The 14,378-nt window shown below is 42.5% G+C and overlaps 2 protein-coding genes across 3 annotated transcripts in view; one reads left to right on the forward strand and one right to left on the reverse strand.

Moving 5' to 3' along the window:
- Positions 1–2,419: 2,419 nt before the first annotated feature.
- Positions 2,420–13,406, reverse strand: LOC135284464 (collagen alpha-2(I) chain-like). The gene is made up of 3 exons (XM_064396006.1): positions 12,159–13,406; positions 6,392–6,834; positions 2,420–3,243 (listed from the first exon to the last, which is right to left on the reverse strand). Exon 1 carries the CDS (start codon positions 13,404–13,406, stop codon positions 12,177–12,179), a length of 1,230 nt encoding a protein of 409 aa, XP_064252076.1. The 3' UTR covers positions 2,420–3,243; positions 6,392–6,834; positions 12,159–12,176.
- The window catches only part of CA10 (carbonic anhydrase 10), a 170,062-nt gene continuing 168,506 nt past the window's right edge, over positions 12,823–14,378 (forward strand). The window contains exons 1-3 of one of the 2 annotated variants that reach the window (XM_064395855.1): positions 12,825–12,957; positions 13,583–13,743; positions 14,002–14,089. In XM_064395855.1, the coding sequence (XP_064251925.1) occupies positions 14,029–14,089 (61 nt within the window). In that variant the 5' untranslated portion in view covers positions 12,825–12,957; positions 13,583–13,743; positions 14,002–14,028. Of the gene's footprint in view, positions 12,958–13,582; positions 14,090–14,378 lie in introns of both variants that reach the window. The other variant, XM_064395854.1, reaches the window with a different exon arrangement.

Consider the following 14,378-nt stretch of genomic DNA (forward strand, 5'->3'; position numbering starts at 1 on the left):
GCAGCCATTCACATATTTAAACTGAAAAGATAGTACTGGTATAAGAGCTTCAGCTAGCCAGGAAATATTTCCCAACAACATCATATATAGTTGGTAATCCGGTTTAAAATTATCAAATACACTCTAGGGAGCCTGCTCCCAGAATAAAGCAATCCAAAACGCATAGACAATCAGGTCCCAGAGATAATCCTTTTTATTGCATTTTGCAGCAATTCTTTCTCAAAGTGATCCAAAAGCAGCAGGGCTGCAAAATCCAAGAGGATAAATAGGAAACCTTCCCTGAGAAAGCTTCTTGACTGACAGATTGGAGCAAAGGGGAGTCAAGATTCCAAAGGAAGCATCTGGTCACTGCTAAATGTATTTTATCAAGAGTGGAAGATTAGATTTGATTAACCTATACAGATACACTGGATACAATTCACCTGAGCAGAGCAGTGCATTTTACACTATAGCAGACTTGCAAGACTGTTGAAGTGTTGTGTGGGTCTTCTCCTGATATGAAATTCCGGGAAGAAAGGGAAATAATAAAGGAGAATCTTGAAAGCCAGTTTCCCTCACCTGCTTTTCAATTTTCTTGTTAGAAACTCACATTACAGCCCCAGCTCCTCTGACCTCATCCTTCCCCTAGAGAAATCTCACAATTTTGAAAGGATGTTTCTCAGCTAGCTATTTATTATGTAAGTAGAGAACACACTCCACATGGTATTTCATGTCTTCTGATACCTAAGAATTGCCCCAGAATGCCAGCCTTGCAGTCTGGAAAGGAATGGCAGAGGGAGTCTCTCATTAAACCTCCTTTGGTCTCAGTACAGTTGTTGGATGAATCACTTGGAATGGCAGTTGTAGACCCTACATCAGACAAGAAAGGCTCACACTTTTTTGGGGACTGTGTTTCTCCTTTCTTGGCTTAGCTCCCTCCAGCATCTTGGGACATTTTGCTGAATTTTCTACATCAGGTAAGACAGCACAGTCTGACTCTCTACTGCAGTTATAGCTGAACAAAAGTGATACAAAATTTAAAAAACTTGTCAGCATTTCCAACACTTTTCTATGGATGACCAAACCTGTGGGAAGGGGAAAGGAATACAGTGGTCCTGTGAAATTCCCCTGTACACAAAATGTTGACTCTGAAATACGTGTATTTCCCATAGAGGGAGGGAGATATCCCTGTCACTTTCCCTACTTACAATTTTAGAATGTATTGGAAACTCAGAGGAACATGCAATCTACACCACGCTGAACTCAATTCTCATTTATACAATGCTCCATTTACAGCACTCTGTCAGCTCAGAGGACCTCTGCAGCAGGAGTAATTACAGATATGCACACTTCATGGCCCCATTATTCCAACAAAGTGGCGTAAAGAACCTCTGATGCAGAAGTAAATCAGGCCTACTTATTTTTTAATACAGTGACTTTAATATGGTTGTGTTTTATCTTCAATTCTGTCTATATATTTCAGTCCTCTCTTGTGCTATTGCATGGTATTGCTTGATACTATAGTCAGTCTTCCTGGAGTACTGCATGTTTAATAAAATATCAGAAGGCTACAGGTGAAGAGTAAACTCCTAATTCAAGTCACATTCTCAGTGACAGGGGAATGAGAGCCCATGTGTTTTGAACTTGGGCCGTTTTCATTCTTTCAGATATATCTGCAGTTCTGCCCTGACTTCAGGTCTGCAATCAGCACTTTATTCATCAACAGCAGCTCCACGTTCACAGCATGGTGGAGATTTCTCAACTCAGCTCCTGTGATATCTCCAAGTGTTGAGCTGATTTGATTCTCCTTTCTGGCAATACTCTTTGCTCTTGTTTTCCCCAGCTTTAGTAACTAGTAAAATAAAGGAAAAAACTTATTTTCTCCCTTTTAATAATCTTTCTACCATCAACCAAATACAGGGATCATCCTTGTACTTAATAGGAAAATTTCTGGACTTCTTTTGGCATCTATTCCACCATATCATATTTTGGAAAGTTCCCTAAAACTGTAAGATAAAATACAGGTATGCTGGGACAGGCTGTAGCTAATCATACCAAGGGACTGAGACACAAAGGGACATGTTCTAGGTAACCATCTCAGTAAAGCTCAAAGTGTCCTTGGGGTTTAGGTAACATAGCAGGGATTCTGGGTAAACATGACAGGGATACCACACCTACCAGTTCTTGGAAAGCCTTTGGGATATCCCTGAAAAGCTTTACAAAATTCCTAGAAAAATTCTAGTCAGCGACATCCTTGAAAAAAACCTACAGCAAGAAATTATTAGAAAGCTCTGGAGAAAGTCTAGAAAGGTTTTCAATTGGGAAGTTACCAGAAAACATGAGGGATTCCCCCAAAAGGGTATACACTAAGCAATTTATGAAGAAAAAAATAGCCCCAAAGAAACAAAAAAAAAATCATGGAGAAATTCAAAGAAAGCAGTAGGGAATTAATATCTTTTTAATTTTCTGGAGTGCCATACTTCTGGGGTTAGGCATCATTAAGGAAAAAGGAAAAGTTATGCAGCAATGAGAATAAAGAATAAAAGGGGACAGAAGGGCAAATGACAAATTAAGAACAGTTAGTTAATAATACTAATAAAGCATTCCTTATTGTTGTAAGAGACATCCATTCGTTGCAATCATCTCCAACATGACTTTGAAGGATCTTTATCTCTTCTCACCACAGAATCTCACTGTGTTGCTGTGTCTAATCCTGCTGTCCAGTCTCTTTGGGGGAAGCCCACAAACCCAGTGAAATGTTCCTAAATTTGACAGAAGTGTGGAGGGGGCTTGAAGGTACTCTGACCATCGAGTTTTTCATTTACACCACCTCTGTGCCAGGTCTACTTCATGATGAAGATCAGTGTTAAGTGTTGTACAACCACTGTACTTCATGGTTTAGAAAATATTATATATTATAATGGTCTTGGTGATGATGTAGCCAGAAAAGGACCTTTTATCAACAATTGTGTTGAGGAAAGAAACATGACTGCAGTGAACTCAAAGGTGAGGAAGGGCCCTACTTGAAAAATCTGAGTTGGCAGCATGAACTGTTTTAAAAATAAAATGTGAGGGAAAAACATCTTGGGGAAAGGACCAAGAGGGAGGCAAGAAGAGCAGGTGCTCTGCCTTAGCCTTGGGTCATGGCAGCCCATGGATCCATGCACACAGCGAGGTCTCAGGAGTCTGAACTGCTCCTGAGTGAGTCCCTCTGCATGACATGACCTGGAAACTGAAGTGATGGCACAGGGGAGAACTCCTGACCTGAAACAGAGGCCAATATGAGGGTAAGCACCTCCAGGAGGGAACAAATTTCCCCTGCCTGGAGGCCAGCAGACTCCACCCAGATGGTGAACAGGTGATTCTCCAACTGGAGTGCACCCTAATCATCACAGTGCACCCCAGAGTGCACTCTTCCATGCACATTTCATGTTCTCACATCTAGATTTTCTCAGTGCAGAAAAATCAGGACCAATGGTCTGGACTGTAGACATTTCAACAGATTTGAGCTCCCAGTGATTCCTTCTTAAACTGATAAGAACTGGTAGGAATTTTCAAGGAATTATCACATTAATTCCAGAATTTCCTGTTGCACTTAAGAAGTCTCTCATCCTGAATATGGTCCTAGTCCAGGCTTTGGTGCTCTCCTGTGTTGTACTGCTGTGGACATGATCAACCAGCACAAGACAGGTCAAAACCAGCACAAGACTCAGATCAAAAGACTCTTTATAACTAATTCAGCAACAAATATATGTTATCAATCCCCTTTGCAGAAGGCTGTCTAAAATGACTACTTCACTGTTTGCTGGACCATGCACGACACATTCAATAGATGGGACAAAAAGAAGACATTGTTGAACAAGAACCAGAGGATATGGATGCATGAATCACACTGAAAATGGTTGCTATTATGTTATGGTTACTAAATCCTATATTGCCTTTTTTTTTTTTTTTTAATGTCCCCAAACAGACTGAATATAGAAATGTTTCACTTACTGGAGCACTATTAATACACGTCTGGAATAACAAGACCTGCCTCCTTGCCCTGGTCTTCCAGTTGTCCCCTTTACCAATTCCTGTCACTACAGCTCAATTAAATTGTTACAGAGCCTTCCCCACAATACTGTAATTTCAAAGTAATTCCTAACTACATCCATAAATTATAAAGCCCTCCACTTGCTCCTGGATCTCTGGGGAAAAGTAACCAGTGAGTTTATGTAAGAATGCCTTGCACAAGGGAAAACAACTGAAACAAATGTATGTAACTTAAACTTGTTGGTCAATTCCTGTTTGTTTTATGTGTCTGAACTGTTCAGCTCAGACAGGACAGCAGCTGCAGGCAGAATTTTCAAGGAGAACTCTCTGCCTGACATCTTAAAGATATCCCTCCTAATCTCCACCTTTACTTTTGCATTGACACTGATTTTGATGAAGTGACTTGTCCAGTGGTGGAGGTTCTAAAATGGATGATTTCTGTGTAACATGCCAGAAATACAGAATATATTCTCTTTGGTGTTTCACAGAGCAATACTGCCACAGAAATACACATTACGAAGCTGATTTCTTTGTGGTGGCAAGTAGTGTTTTATAGGAGGAGAGGAAGAAATCCACACAATGGTAAGACCATAATACCAAGGAATTACTAATGAGGAACAAGGGAGAGACAGATGACAAAGACTGGAAAATAAATGCAAAGATGGATTTATTGCTGCTAACAGATTGAATGAAATGTGGTGGAAAATGCAACAAATTGGGAAAGAAATATTGAACTTCTAGATGCTCAGATAGATATGACTAATGTTTATAAATTGGGAATGTATGTAATTCCAATTCAGCTGGCAGAAGATAAAATCCTAGAAAATACAAGGCCTTCAATAACCTTTTTACCAGTTAGCAGTCCATTATACTGAGTTCTTTTGACTTGATCTGCTCATAGACTGATGTTACTTAGAATTTTACTTCATTTTACTTTTTCTGAGTGGCATTATACATTTTTGTACAAAAGAGGCAAAAGAGTTTAACGTGCTTTTACTACATGAATATAGAAATTTTAATGAACTCATTTATAAATGATTGTCTGTAATGCTACTGTACAGTGCATAAAGAAATCTAATTAAGTGAGTCTAGTAGCACTTACACTGTCAGTCAACAGAGCTGCACTACATGATGAAGTTATTATGTGTCCTATTTGCTCTATACACAAATTAACATTTTGGGTGGTTGCTACTATGACCCTTTTACAGGCTGAACTTCACATAAAGTAAAACACATACCAAATGGAATTAAATCTAATTGAATAATGTAATCCTAGCCTCCATCTATTTTCCCCGATCAAAGATATAATAGCATTTGTAACACTAATTATTAATGACTTGCAACTTGTCAAACAGGTTTTTAATAGTTGAGTTAGGATACCCACCATCCTGTAATTTTAAAATTGTCTGTTATTTACTAGGATTACAGATTTTAATAAGTGATGAACGCCTGATGCACTTAGTAAATGTTGGCAAAAGATGGTTTCTGTATTCTGCACCTGCAGCTCAACTGAAAAATTATTATTATTATTCTATTTAATAGCAGGACACTTAAATAGTACAAACATTTCTAACCCCAAATAAAAGTCCAATAGCTCTGCAGAATAACCCATGCAAATTTATGTGCAAACCATACAAGAAGAGCAGATTGGTGGCTCTTGGTTTTCGTAAAGATGAGTGTAAAAGAGATGATTGACATGAAGAAGTAATAACTAAGTTTGTAGATAGTGTGGATGGATAATTTTTAAAACTCCAAAATACTGCCTCTCTCCTCTCTAGCCCATGGGATTTACCTCATGTACATAAAACCAGGCAGCACAATCTCCCTGGGCCATGTTTGGGAGGGATTGGCAGTGCCAGAAGACAGAAACCCTCCAGCACCTCAACCTCTGGGACATCCAGCTCCCCAGAAATGGCCTGACTGCAATCATGACTGTCCTGTCACCACGAGTGACCACAGGGGCAGGGCCTAAGGGGTCAAAATGTTATACATGTTAATTCCAAACATTTTCCAAGTTTTTTTTTTTCCTTGATGAAGATTATAACTGAAATTCTACCCTGTATATCAGCTTACTCATGTTAAATGAGGTTTTTTGTTTCAATGATTAAAGGTACAAGGACAGAAAGCAACTTGTGGTGCACAAAATAACTTGTTCATGAAGGAGTTAAAAGTGTTCATCATAAGAAGCACTTTGAAAACACAGGAAATTCTGATTCATCACTTAGCTGTGGGCTTATGTGACATTTACAACAAGCATGTATATTTTGAGATAGTTGACAATGACATCTTTATGTTTTTGTTATCAAAACTTCCATCTTACAATCCCCTTTGGTCGTGAGTATTGTTAAAAATGTGCCAGGGTTATGGCTGTTCATACCTTTCCACTTCTAAGTGGTGCGATGATCAGAGAAGAGCAAAGTTTTATGATCCCTTCAAGGTATTTGAAAATGACATTAAATGATGTTTATAAAGATTTCTAAAAGTCAGAAGAGTCTTCTTTTCTTTTTGTGGGCTTGTTCTCATCCTTTTGAATTGTGATAGATGTCAATTCCTCCACTCTCCTTCTAGAAAAATACAAAGCATAAGTTTCGCATGTCCCATAAATCCACTGGCAGCACCTGCAGATCAGTCATCATGGACTTCCTTCAAATAACAGCTTTTCTTAGGACTCACATGGTATTTATCACCAGAGCTTACTGTGGGCATTATCTGCTGTATTTTTACATCTTTGTGAGGAGCAGCAGCATTTCACAGAGGAAAAGTGAGGGAGATGAAGCCGATCTAGAAGCAGGCATCAGCACAAGCAATTCATCCCAGAACCTGGAAGATTTAGAGGAAGGAGTTAGGAGAGAAATGTTTTCTTCTGCAAATGAACACACAAGTTCAGTTCACACAGGAGCTGAAGAAGTGCCATTCCAGCTGCAGCTATTCCAGTTATTGACTACAAACTGCAGTTGTGCTTTTTGGGACACTGTGCCTCTCCAAGACTTAAAAAAAAACCCCAAAACCTGAGTGCATGGTTTGTTTTAAGCACATTAATAATTCCATTTGCTCAATTACTTTTGTGATGAAAGTTATCCAGCCAAACTGAGGCCTAATTTCAAAGGAAATGTGCCAGAAATCAAAGGGTGAATCTCCCATTCACTTTTTGGGGAGAAGCTCAGGCCCATACTTGTTGCTTTGCAACATGTGAAAAGTTGAATAGATCAACATTTAATATTGGGCATGTTAATCTCTGGTTCCACAGCACTCATATTTACTGATTTTGCTTAAAAAATGATACTGGAGATGTAAGGTATTTTCTTGCAGAATAAATATCTGTTTAAAGAAAACCTTGACTACAAAATGTTTAAAAATCTGGAGACAAGAAGGACTAAGCATGCTTCTCTTCCTTCATAACTGCAGAAAAAGACAATGTATTTGCCAGACGCAAAATGCATAAATACAGAAAAATAGCAACTAGAAACAGGCAACAATTTCAACAAGATTGTGCCTCATTTTCCACACATCCACAAACCAAACCCTCCACACAGAGAGAAGCCAAGGAATGTGACCTTTTTTTCTAGATGTTCCTCCTTTAGGTTCTAGAACAAAGCTCAGGAGAGAACAACTTCTAATGAGCTCACACACCTCATCCTAGGCAGTCACACAGGAATCAATGTGTGCTCAGAGTTTACCTTTTTCCTGACAAACGTCCTAGTGGCAAATCTTAGCACAATGGGAGAAGTGGCAAAATACCTCTTACCTCATGTTCTAGTGGAACATAAGTATTCAACTCAACCCACCTCAAAAGCAACATCTACTTAAAATTTCCAGCATAGCCACCTTGACTCACACATCTAGAATATTACTATAATATTGCAATCACCATTTCTAAGAAATTATATGAAACAGGCGCCCAGGTGACAATTGGCTGTCAAAGTCTGTAATGTGGAACCAGTGAGATCCATTTCAGAAAATGTTTCAAGATGTGTGCTCTTTACTTTCATAGTGAGATGACAAAGAATTCCCAATATCAGAAAATACACATTGCTTTTGATCTTTTAATTAATTCAAGCTTGCAAGAGATAAGGAGGAAGGCAGAGAAACAGAAAGCAAAAAGTTCTCTTTTCTGCTTTGTAGCTACTGCAGGTGGTTGTAGAAATAGTCTCCCTCACACCAACAGAAGTTGCCTGAATGCAGCAGAAATGGTCTTGCACAGGTTCTGGGGCAAGGTGCAGTGTGGCAAACCAGGCACCCGTGACTGCTGATACAAGAAAGGGTCATAGAAGAGGCACCAACAGAGGCCAAACAGCCCTGTTTGCCTCGATGACCCTGCTGGAACACTGGGAGTTTAGCAAAACTTCCATCTGCCCATAATCTCTGACATGAGTCAGACAAAAACTGGATTGCAAGAATGTCCTTTCTCATAATCCGCCTCTATTGGACGATACTGCAGTCAGTACAAAAAACAACTCAATCCCCAAACCCTATTTTTTAATATTTTAATTATTTTTAACAGGCAACTTTCCTAATCTACTCCCCAGCTGTGGAAAATATGAAATATGATATGAAATGTGAATACTACAATGACTGTAACCACTGTACCACCTGAAGTCCATTTCGTCTGGTGACTTTGACACTAGCAAAAAAAAAAAAAAAAAAAAAAAATCAGTTTTCCCACTCTGTGTGCCTACTCAGAAACCCCCAAATCTGTGGGTGCTAAACTGAAAAGAATCCCAGGAAATCTACTGGGGTTTGTTGAGGAACTGCAGGATTGCATGACATTTTAAACACTTTTGTGACTGACTTCTCCCAGAAAAACTAAATCACGGCATTTTACATATAGCTTTTTGAATTTGAAGAATGTTATTTCACAAATACTTGCTGTCTTAGCACTGTTTGCTGGAGTTCAGACATGAAAAAGGGGAGTTGGACTGAAAATAAGTCTTTATGATAATGAATAGACTAACTCAAAGGAAAAACACATTGATTGACCTCATAGTTAAGTGTCAGTCATCTACCTTCTTTCTTTGTTGGGGGTATTTTTAATTTCAAATAAATTGCATCATTATCTCTACCCGCAAAATGGAAATTCCATCTTGGTTTTGATAAGGACAGTCAATATGAGAAAAGAATTACTTTAATGCTCATTGAACAGATGGGTTCTTAGGGGGCTGTATTTTTATAATGATATGTTAAATTTTTTATCAGTTTTCCTAGTGAGATCAGCATTATTTATAAGCACTGAAGACATCAGCAAATACAATCATGCCAGTAAGAAAATGTGGAGCAGGAGCACTAGAAATTAGTGGCAACATTACCACTGAGTAGAGGCACATTCTCAGCAATTCACCAGCAGCTTTTCAATGGTGACTTTCTTAACCTCTGAACCAAGAAGTTACTTAAATATCTTTGTCATTTGAATGGGGCAACCTAAAAGCTTAAAATGAGACATGTGACTGAGGGCTGAGCTCAGACACAGACGAAAAAACTCATAAGTTCTTCCATCATCCCTGCCATGGAGCCAGAAACCCCTGGGACAGGGGGAAATCAAGAAAGAGTGGGAACTGCTCCAGCTCTGCCAGCTTATTGCTGGAAACATGCCAGAATCTTTAACCAACTTCAGTAGAAGGCCCTTGCTGATGGGACTTATTTTAACAGCTTTGAGCCAGGGAATGCACAGGGAAACTCCAGGATCTGACTGGGGGAACCTTCAGCAGGGCAGGAGTGAGGAAAGGCAGCAACCTCCTCCAGGGGAAGCCACAGTTCAACCTATTTTGCTCAGAAGCTCCCCAGTTCAGAATAATTCCTACAACTGATCTTTCCTGATCCAAGCTAATTTTGAGTCAAATGAGTCAAAGTGTTGGCTCCTCTGAGCAGGTATAAACCTGTGTTATGTTGGTATAAAAAACCTTTCAGCATGTGGAGTTAGTAGGTACCTTTTAAACTCTGTTTACAGAGCTAAAAAGGTGTTTCTATGTGGATCTGGCCTGAAGAAACTTGGGTGTCCAGCTTGTAACCAATATATTGAATGCTTCTAAGCTGCCAGAAGTCCCAGACGAAAATCTGAGATAGTAAAATCCTCACAACTGAACTACACAAATATACTTCAGAGACCTGTCTGAATCCACTTTGCAGTCATTTTAACTTCCAGACATGAGTAGTCAGTCCAATGACTCCAGTACAGCTTAAAGGTTGCCAAGATTAAGAAGTTTAGCCAACTGTATAAATAGGAATGGAATTCAAATAAGGGCAGTAAATATCAACCCCCTTCATTTTAGTGAGTTACAGGAGTTTTGAATGGAAACACCTACAATTAAAAAAAGGGTGCTGCAGCCAGAATTTTCATGTGTTTGGAATGACCCTGCAATGTACACAGCAGACTGATGTTCTGCTCCTGTCTCCAACACACCCAACTATATTAGACCATTTCACTTGGGATCAAACAGTCTATGCCAAATTCTGCAGTGAAAGCCTGATCCAAACATCATCTCAGTCTGCAGAAATATTCCAATTGATTTCAGTGGGCTTTGGAACAGGCCCACATTGGCATCTATTCAATTTTATTGAACTAAGTTTTCCTGGGGAGCTGCAGGAGCCAATATGGGCATAATGACTTCAAAGCCAAGCATGAAGGCCACTGCCAGTCAAATCACATCACAGTGAGGAAATGACAGCAGAATTAATTCATTATTTAGCTAGATTAAAAAAACCCTCAAGATTCCAAGATCACTACTGTATTTTCCAGGTGAAGGAAACTTCCACGTTGCCTTTGATCCCTCACAGATTTTTCAGTCTGAGTCACGAACTACTTATTTATCACAGGCCACTGAAATAATTATAAGGTTTGCATGAGGATTATAAGCTTACTAAAATCATGCACAAAATTTAATATATTTGGGAATTTTGGCTATCTACTAGCAGCCAACATCAACTACCTAATTTTTTTCTGCCATTAAACTCATATTAAAGTCCAACTGATCATCAGTAGGAGTTAAACATGAGCTTGCCCTTAGGATTTTGCATTCTCTCATCACCAATTCAGTTCTTTGCTGACCTAGTGGTCAACACGCCCTTTTACAACAGGTCATCTCACTTGAGACATTTATTTCCCCACAGGTGATGCCATAATTTTAAGGAGACTAGTTTGGGAAAAAGAATGACTGTGTAAATATAAAAGACAAGGTCTCTGTGGGGGTTTATTATGTTCTAGATTGGGATGTTATTTTAACAAATTATTTGGGAAAACCCAAAAGAGAATTCACAGGCAAATCCATGGAAAACATTAATCTGTTTGAGTAAAGGAGTTTAGTAAACATCAATGGATCAATACAAATCTTTACTGAGCATTTCCTAAGTGTGCTTACATACACCTAGACTAAAGATAGATAATGCTACTCATACCTTCTACAATCCCAGAAGAGGAGATATTATTCTGGATTTTAATACGGCCTAAAGAAGACAATTGCATAGAATACTTAAGTATTAAAATGATATTAAGCATTCTGCAAACCTGTCAGGGAAAGGATTTCTTCCTGCTGCAGAGCCCCATTGTTTAACAAAAGTCTATCAATACATATAGGAATTGTTGTCCATAAACCTGGAATGACAACGCCTCATGTCCAGACTCACTGTTCTCACTGGGCAGATGATAGCAATTAATTTGAGTGTCTTTGTAAAGCCATAAGAAGAGATGTAGGAAACATCAGCAGAGACTGCTGCAGTGCAAAGAGCACTTGCACTACCCTGGAAACCAGCAAAATTAACACAAGCAACACACTGACTATTAAGTGCCTGCAGTCTAATTCTTCCTTTCAAAACAGGGATGATTTTGTCCCATCCATTTGCTCTGAAGCACTCAAGGATTTCTTGATCTGCCACAATTAAATACCATATTTGAAACCTCGGAGTTCCACACTTTTCTCAGAGACTATGGGAATAACGTAGCCCTGTAGTTTCTTCTCTTCAAGATGGTTTCCTTCCCCGTTCAGAGATCCAGGCATCCTCCTTTTGCTAGAATCCACACAAAGGTGCATTTTACAAGTGTGCCCCTGTTTGCCCCAGGTATGCCCAGGTTTGAGAACTGCTTACAAACCAATCTGTTTTCAACCTATTCTGCATGCATCCCCCGCCGAAGTGTTTGTAATGTGACCTCTGCACACCTGCCAGGAGCTGGGAGATCAGTTTGATACCCAAAGCATCTTTCTCCCTCCCCCTTCCCCCTGGTTTGCCGTGACCACCGGAGGCATCCGCAGTGGATGGTTCCCCGTTCTCTGAGCCCGGTTCTCTCCGTTCTCCCACGGCACCCGAGCCATCCCGTGGGCGCCGGGGCAGCCCCGCGGCCCGCCCAGCCCACGGCCCCCTGCCTCCGCCAGCGCTGTCTTGCCGTGCCCACTTCCCGCAGCCAGGGAACCCGGCTCTCCCCGCTCCAGGTGCTCCTCTTTTTTATTTATTTCTTTTTTCCCCCCTGGGGAAGCGGGTGAGAGCAAAATTCTCCGCACACTTAAACACAAGTGAGCAACATCCTCTGGAATGCAGAAGACACCCCGGCCAGCCGGCAGCCCGGGGGAGCTCGGTCTGCCGGGCGCGCCCAGCCTTCCGCCGCCGCTCCGGCCGGCCCGGTCCCGGCGCAGAGCGGCCCCGCCGCCGCCGCCCGCGCAGGCACCGCCTCCGCGGCGGAGCGCGCCCCCAGCCCGCGCCCGTGCGCGCCGCCGCCCAGCCCCGCCGTGCCCGCCGCTGCCGCTCGCGGCCCCCGCAGCACCGGCTGCACCCGGGGACATGGCGGAGTAGCCGTGCTCCGGGGAGCAGGGGGAGCTCCGAGCAGCTATGGTACCTCCCGGCAGCTGAGGTGGAGATAGGCGGTGGCGGCTCGCAGCTTGACCTCGATTTGTTTTTGGGACTGCAGGCTGGACCGGCGCGTCCGGTGAGCTGGGAGAGATAAAAACCAGGAGGATATTTGGGGTAAGTGAGGGATTGCCCAAAAAACTGGTGCTGCTTCTCTTTTTTTCTTTTTTTTTTTTTCTTTTTTTGGCCGGGGAGGAGGGAGGGGAGGATATGCAGAACTGTTGTACCCGGGGAATGCTATCAGATATGCACTGCAGCACGGGCACTTCGCTAACTCCCGGCTGGAGCCTCCCGGTGCCCTTCCGCCACCAACCCGACAGAAGTTCGGCTCTGAATCTCTTTTCCTTCTTGTTTAAATAAGTTTTTAAAATACTGGCATCCTCAGCCAAGCCGCCGGACGATGCGCACAAGCCGCGCTTGATGCGGACTCCGCACTTGTGCCGTTCGCATTGGGGGACACACACACACACACTGACACCCACACGCACTGACACCCACACACACTGACACCCTCCTCCGCTGCCATCCAGCCCCGTTCCCACTGGCGGGGGGCTGCGGGGGCGCATCCCGGGCAGGGCGCTCGGTGCGCGGGGCAAGCCCGACCCCTGCAGTCGCGCGGCGGAGCCGCCGCGGCGCGCCGGGATTGCGGCGGGGCCGGGAGCCGGGGCTGCGCGCTCCGAGCGCCGCGGGGATGGCGGGGCTTGCCGCCGGTGTTAATCTCTTTCCACTCATTCCGTAGCAGCAGCAGCAGCAGCAGCAACAGGAGGGGAATCCCCCTCGCTCCGCCGCCTCCTTGCCCGGCATGCCGGCACTGCCCCGCTGAGACGTGCAGAGAGTTTTGGGGTTAATTTGCGCCTGGCCGTCCCCTGGAATAGAGACTCGCCGGATATCGGATCGGTTGGGGTTTGTAGTCTATGTCGTGTTGGGAAATCTGGTGGAGTTTTTTCTCGCTCGAGGAGGAAGAGCCCGGTGTTGGCAGTTGGCTTCGTGGTCTTTTTTGGAGGGCGAAGGAAGGGAAGGGATCTCACTTGAGCCGTGCGGAGAGAGAGCTCGGACATGTGTTGTCAGCACATCTGGGGAATACAGTCTGCAAGTCCGAAAGGAAATTTGCTGGGATCGTTCAAACTGCGATATTGATCTTTGTTATTTTTTTTCGCCGAGGGATGCACTTGGCATGAGAATCGGAGGATGGAAATTGTTTGGGAGGTGCTTTTTCTTCTGCAAGCGAATTTCATCGTCTGCATTTCAGGTATGCAGCGAGCACAGAAAGGGCAAGGGAGCGGGGGAGGCACCGTACGGGGTTCCCAGGTGTCCCCTTATTAAGGGGTAAGAGGAACAGTTAAACCCAGGTCAGAACTGTAGCTGAAAAATCCGTGAATGATGTACTGTGAGTGGGTTGTGACAGAAATTGACTCTCGTAATTTCCCTCTCCCCCTTAATTCCAATACGTGTGTCTTAATTATCATTCATTGGTTGCAGTAGACAATACGGTGTACTGATAAAGGAAATGCGTATAATTCCCTGTGTACCTGATTGTG

Source organism: Passer domesticus, chromosome 20 (assembly GCF_036417665.1).
Source record: "Passer domesticus isolate bPasDom1 chromosome 20, bPasDom1.hap1, whole genome shotgun sequence".
Classification (NCBI taxonomy): Eukaryota; Metazoa; Chordata; class Aves; order Passeriformes; family Passeridae; genus Passer; species Passer domesticus.

Coding starts and splice junctions, on each gene's coding strand:
- LOC135284464 (XM_064396006.1), bottom strand. CDS start 13,406: ATGCGCCCCCGCAGCCCCCCGCCAGTGGGAACGGGGCTGGATGGCAGC.